Here is a 6746-nt window from a genome sequence, read left to right as displayed (position 1 = left end):
GTATATAAGATAGATGGATATATAGATAGATAGGTATATAGATAGATAGATTAAGGTATTTGTTTTACATGTCGATTCATTAACCTATATTGCTCTTCCTACAACTGAATTAATCTCCGTAATGATATGTGGAATCTCTGTTATCCCAAACTTCTGTGACGGATTGATTCAGGGAAAGAGGACAGGGAATGGGGATACATATGCTTGTGCATTGAGAGAAAAAATAGTAAATGAAGAGAAAAAGAGTAAGCGACAGAGAGAGAGAGAGAGAGAGAGAGAGAGAGAGAGAGAGAGAGAGAGAGAGAGAGAGAGAGAGAGAGAGAGAGAGAGAGAGAGAGAGAGAGAGAGAGACACCCACGAGACCAACAACAACCGGAGTAGAAGGGCTGAGAAGAAGGCAACAGGTGAAGCTCCAAACTAACCTCGAGAGACAGTCGTGAAGCCAGACAGACAAACAGATAAATAGCAGTCGTAAAAGTTGAACAATAGAGGTTTTGCATATAACGACGAAGGGAGAAGTGGAAAGCGGGCCATGAGCAAGTAGCCAGGGTGAGCTGAGTGCAGAGTTTGCTATTAAAAGTGAATATGATAATATGATACATGTTTGTAAGCACATATGCATACATACATATGTATATGTATATCTATCTATTTGTCTAACTAGGTACTGTTAGACTATTCGCGTGTCGGCTCTTAGACTGGATTAATGGAAGACATCTACTTGTTAAAAAAAAGTAAGGATGTAGCCTCATTATCCAAATACGAATAATCCGCGCGTGCACGCACAGACAGTAAGACAGACACACAGACACACACACACACACACACACACACACACACACACACACACACACACACACATTTTTTTTCTGTTTCTTTTTTTTCTTTCTTTCTTTCTTTCTTTTTTTGTGTGTGATTGTGCTGCTCCCGACTTTAATCTCGGCCCTCTCCAATGACGCGGTGCGACTGAACTGACCAGCCTGCGCCTTGCGGCGGCCAGTTGCTCTTTCAGCTGACGCCGATCCTGCTCGGCCTCCTCCTGCGCCAGCACCGCCGTGTTCAATGCAGCCGTCACGCTCTGGCCGGAAGAAAACCGCTTTTATATTACACTTATTATGCAGCTGTTTCAGAAAATGTAGGGGCCGATTTTTTCAACGACGTGAATATACTACGATAGCGAAATGTAGAAATGATCTAAGCAGTTATTATCACCGAATCCATCCGTTATTCTCTTACCATCTCTTGCAATCGTATCAATCATGTATCTAAATAAGGAGACAATACCATTACACATGATGAAAAATATATCATTTATAAAGTAATATAACAGAATAGAATAATATATTACATGATTTTGCACCTTAAATAAGGAGACAAAGTTTTCCTTATCCTCAACGAACCTTTATCTGATCGTCCTTGGCGCGAAGCTGATGAATGAGCTGCGACCTGGTGGCGCCGACGTCAGGGTGCTGCACGCTCGTACGCTCTAACATCCGCCTGAGTTCTTCGACTTCGCGTTCCTTGTGAGCCACCTGGTGCACGGAAACGGACGCATTGTGTATTACGGAGTAGGAATTAAAGTAAGGAAAAAAGGTGTGGCATGTACGTGTGCGTGAAATGTAGGCAGGTGTATATTTTGTCTACATTGTCTCTCACGCCGCATCCCTTATTTTTACCTATTCATTAACCATTCAATCAACATGCACTAACACTAAACTCACTACCCTAAGCATATAAATTCCAGTCTGCAAATACATTTTCTATCCAACTCGTACCCCCCCAAAATACCCTTAAAAAAAAATATCAAGAAAGGGGAACTTGTGGCGAACATCACGAAGCGGACGTTCACCTGTTTACCTCCGTCTCGCTCGCCGCCGCCCTTTGCGTTGCAGCCACGAGACGCTTCTGAAGGAGTTGGTTCTTCCGCAGCAGGTCGTAGGTGCCGGGGTCGGAGGCCTGGGGAGAGAAAAGGCATTGTTAAGATCTATAATTTGCGGTTTTCGTTTTTTTTTTTTATCATTATTCGTTCTACATGGGTAGCGTTAACTCCTTTTATGGCCGTTGTTTTTGTTGTATTTATACATGTGCTTGACTAGGCATTCGGATGATGACTGGATAGGGAGGATAGGAATGAAAAAGAAAATACATAGATCTTTTGACTTTCAAAGAATTAAAAGAATTGAGAGTAGAAAACAAAATGAAAGTGTATACATACATTCAAACATACATACATAAAAGAGGGAATACAAATCACATCTAGCATCGCCACCAAATTCAATCACACCTAATGAAATAACCTAAAAAATAAAGAAAAAAAAACAAAAAACTAAAATTATTGAATATATAAAGATAATAAAACAAATAAAATTAAATATATAAAAGTAATTAAATATATAAAAATAATTGAATACATAAAAATAAACAAATACATGAAAATAAACAAATAAAATAAGAAAATAAGCATAAATAAATACAATACAATAAAAAAATAATAATCTATAGAAGAAAAAAACAGCAATTAAATCAAAATAATCTTTAAAAAAAAAAAGAGAAAAAAAGGAAACCTTGTACCTTGAGCGTCGTCCACCGATGGGCTTTCTCCCGCCGCACCACCTCTTCCTCGATCACAGCTCTCTTGTTCTGCGACGTGATCAGTTCCCTCTGGAGGCGCACCAGCTCCACCTTCAGGGACTCCACCAGCTTGACGTGGCGGGACAACACCTCTCTCTGGTCTCTGTTGGTAGAGAGTAGTGCTCTCACCTTCCGATATATTTTTTTTCATTTTTATTGTAGTTTGCCCGTTGGTCTGTTTTTTTTTTTCTATGTGTGGTTGTCTGTCTCTGTTGTATCTTTATAAGTTTAATGACCTCATTTTATTTTCTTCTCTCACTCTCTCTCTCTCTCTCTCTCTCTCTCTCTCTCTCTCTCTCTCTCTCTCTCTCTCTCTCTCTCTCTCTCTCTCTCTCTCTCTCTCTCTCTCTCTCCCTCCCTCTCTCCTCTCTCTCCTCTCTCCTCCTCCCTCTCTCTCTCCCTCTCCCTCTTTCTCCTTCTCTCCCTCTCCCTCTCTCTCCTTCTCCTCCCTCTCCCTCTCTCTCTCCCCTCCCCCCTAACACCCTCTGTGCTTCCCGCAATTATAATAAAAAAAAGACGAAAATCCACAGATACAGTAGGAAGGCGACCTCATCTGACCTGAGTGCCGTGACCTCGATGGTGAGTGTGTTGACGTCCTTCAGTCTATTCGCGTAATCCTTATCCCCTTTGTGTAGTATGTGCTCGAGCAAGTGAACACGTTCCCGCAGGCCCCTCACCTCGTCGTTACGTCGGGCCAGCTGCGTCTCCACAACGCCGCGTCGCTCTCGCTCCTGCGGGGTTTAGGGAAATTCGCTTTATTATTATGATTGTTGCTGCTGTTGTTGTTGTTACTGATATTGTAATTATCATTACTACTACTATTATCATTATTATTTGAGTTGTTATTAAGGGTGTTATTATGATTGTTGTTGTTGTTGTTGTTGTTGTTGTTATTATTATTATTATTATTATTATTATTATTATTATTATTATTATTATTATTATTATTATTATTATTATTATTATTATTATTATGAGAGAGAGAGAGAGAGAGAGAGAGAGAGAGAGAGAGAGAGAGAGAGAGAGAGAGAGAGAGAGAGAGAGAGAGAGAGAGAGAGAGAGAGAGAGAGAGATTTTTATTTGATTTGACAAGTTTATTGAGACAAAAGTAGGTTATTCCTACCCCTATCTTAATAAGTCCCCATGTGGGCTCACATTTCACATAAAAAACATAGATATATCAACAAATGAGACACATATATACATCTCCATTGGATCTATCTAGTCCAGTGAACAGATATCTATGGTTAAGACAAGCTTACACTATCAACAGTACTCTGTTGTTCACGCTTTACTGAGGTCTTGAGCTAGGCCAAACGCAATTATTCATGTCAAGAAACGCGAAACTATGTATAAACAAATGGTTTAGTCTGACCGTTCTCGGTGTACATCTGAGTGATACTTTTCTGTGTTACTCTATATTACGTTTCTTCAACAATGATTGCCCATTCGTCTTGCACAACTTGCCTTTTTTGCAAGAGGCTTTCTTTATCTTGATCTTTGCACTTCCGCAGGAGTGACCTGAAGTCCGCTTAGGATGTTCCTCCCACTACACTCGCTGTTATTTTCCCTTCCATTCCCTGAATTTTTATCTTATAGTCTACACTTGGTTTCTCTGCAGGTCCACTAATATTATATATAATTTCTGCGTCTTGGGGAGGGGGGAGGGCTCAATAGCAGCCTCCTCTCTTTTTTATGTTCCTCGGTTTCTCTGTCCTTAAATTGTCATTTTTTTTCTATTACATCATTCTCTGCATCAGTGACTGCAGAATCCGTGTGATTGCCGATACTTCCTTCCCAGAAGAATCCGCATCACTACTCCGCGGCATTTCTTCACTTCCTTCACTTGTTGGTCGTCCCGAGGTTGATCGCTTCCCTTTAACGACGGCGCCACACGCGGTGGGCCCTGCAGCCAGGCGTTGGGGATTGTAGTTGTGTCCTCCCTTTGTCTGCCTGCGAGGTGGCTGAACCTTGTTCTTTTCCTGCGATTCCTTGCTGGGGAACCGACGAAATAAGCTTTGACTGTGGCCTTGCCCTGCATATCAGAGACCCGGCATTGTGGGGACTTCCGAGGTTGCATTAGCAAGGCTTTCTACAGCAAAACCTGCATCGAGCATCCTGCTCACAGGTCCAAGCCTTGTGGCCCCATCGGCAATACATAACTGGCGGCTCCACGTATGGTGCAGCCCTCCTGTAGCCCGCTCTCTCTGGTACTTCCTCTTCCAGGAGGGCAACGAGCTGACTCCGCTCCTCGCCCCTGGACACGTGCCTCTTCACCCACACAAATCTGTCATCGTCCAGCTAGGTCTAGGTCCAGTATGGTCGGGTATCGGAAAATTATCACTTTAGTGAGTTTTTCCTCATCACTGTTCCCTTGTATCCCGAGTCAGGGTTTGCTCCGCCTCGCCTGCCCGTGCCGTGAGATACGTCCTCCTTCTGCTTTCCGTCATAAGTGGCTCGAAATCACGGTGGTCCCGGCCCAGTTCCATGGTCTACCTTAATTTCTCCAGGAAACTCATGGCGCAGTCCTGTGGGAATAGCAATCGGTTCCTGCCATTCACATCAACAACATGCTGATTTCCTGCTTCAGTTCCCTCTCCGTTCTTCTTCTTCTTCTCTCGCTCGCCACTCATGTCCACACTTCCTTCACTTCTTTCCCTCTCATGGGATCCACTTGCAACATGTCCTTGCGAAGTAAAACTTTTATCCTCCATTTCTTCATCGGAAAGAGGTGGGCCCGGATATGACAACACTAGTCATGCTGATACCTGGGAGGTGACAAATTGCTGGAGGCTCAGAGGCACCTCGCCCGCTCCTTGTCTAGGGGGCTGGTAAACACAGGATTCTCTCACGACTGAGGGCAGCACTAAAACACGCCCTACTTCTACGAGAGATATACCACGACGAGAGAGAGAGAGAGAGAGAGAGAGAGAGAGAGAGAGAGAGAGAGAGAGAGAGAGAGAGAGAGAGAGAGAGAGAGAGAGAGAGAGAGAGAGAGAGAGAAATAGAAGTGTAGTTTTGTGAAAGAAAGAAATACACATACAAAATTACATTCTACTATCCCTTCCTGTTCTGTATTTAAGCTAATATAATGCTTCTCTTTCTGAGACACACACTGCCTTTTGCGTGGGTGAGTATTTCCCGATATATGATTTTGTGCGTGCGGATATTTCCGTGTGTGTGGGTATGGGCGGGCATTTCCCTACTGGTGCTTCGATGCGAGGTCTATATAAACATATATTTATATTGAACTTACGTGAAGGAATATTGCTGGATATTTCTCTTTTGTATAGCATATTTGTCTCTTCCTCATACTAATACTTACTGTTGTTGTATTCACTTTTATGTTTATGTTCAGCTGGGTATATGTTTAATTGTTCTTATCTTGTATGACTCCTTACTTGTTATCACTACTTTGGAAGTAAAAGAATCAAGAAAAAGGTACTGAGAGGTTATTTTTTCAGTAATGGTAGTATCTTGGTTAGTCTATTGCACTAAATCTGCCAGACTGCAGGTCCTCGCCACGGGAATGAAAATCTGACGTAAAATCGTGTTCCCATCTTATCGTCCAATCTTAATTAACCCAACGGCATCAGTCCAACTCATAAACATCAACGCAAAACTCCAACAAGGGAAATGTCTGCCCAATCCAATCAACTGTAGGGAAATACAGTGTCACGCCAAAAATAGCGATAGTCTACCTTCCTTAGATCTTTCTCGTGGTCCTTCTCCGTATACATTACCTCCTCGAGATCCTTATTTAGGGTTTTGACGGTTTCCTCCTGGTCGTGCAGGATTCTGGTAAGGCCGAGCTTCTCTCCTTCAGCGTACTGGATAGTCCTATGGCGCTCGTCAGCCACATCCTTCGCCTTTTTCTCCGCCGTTCGCAGCTGGTCTTTGTCTCGCTCCAACTTACCGATTTCTGCGGTGAATATGTATATTCTTTTAATTGTTAGGAGGCTTGTTATATCAATCCTAAATTAAAGATATATTTAAACTCAAATGCGATTGAACATATGAGAATTATTGGGAGAATTTTATCAGTTAGATATCTTTTCTTTGTTTGTAGATACGTGTTGTTGTTTTTTGCGTCAATTTTCATTAAATCATTCTCA

At 42.3% G+C, this 6746-nt stretch overlaps 1 protein-coding gene across 1 annotated transcript in view; it reads right to left on the bottom strand.

Annotated features, from left to right (window-relative positions):
* Positions 1-976: 976 nt before the first annotated feature.
* LOC119592975 (cilia- and flagella-associated protein 58-like) overlaps positions 977-6746 on the bottom strand; it is a gene marked incomplete at its 3' end in the record, with an annotated part of 13890 nt that continues 8120 nt past the window's right edge. Inside the window, 6 exon segments of the mRNA XM_037941863.1 lie at positions 977-1078; positions 1401-1532; positions 1858-1956; positions 2572-2734; positions 3190-3362; positions 6375-6553. Of these exon segments, the coding sequence (XP_037797791.1) occupies positions 977-1078; positions 1401-1532; positions 1858-1956; positions 2572-2734; positions 3190-3362; positions 6375-6553 (848 nt within the window).

Source organism: Penaeus monodon, chromosome 3 (genome assembly GCF_015228065.2).
Source record: "Penaeus monodon isolate SGIC_2016 chromosome 3, NSTDA_Pmon_1, whole genome shotgun sequence".
NCBI classification, from domain to species: Eukaryota; Metazoa; Arthropoda; class Malacostraca; order Decapoda; family Penaeidae; genus Penaeus; species Penaeus monodon.
This window is presented reverse-complemented; position numbering and strand designations above follow the sequence as displayed.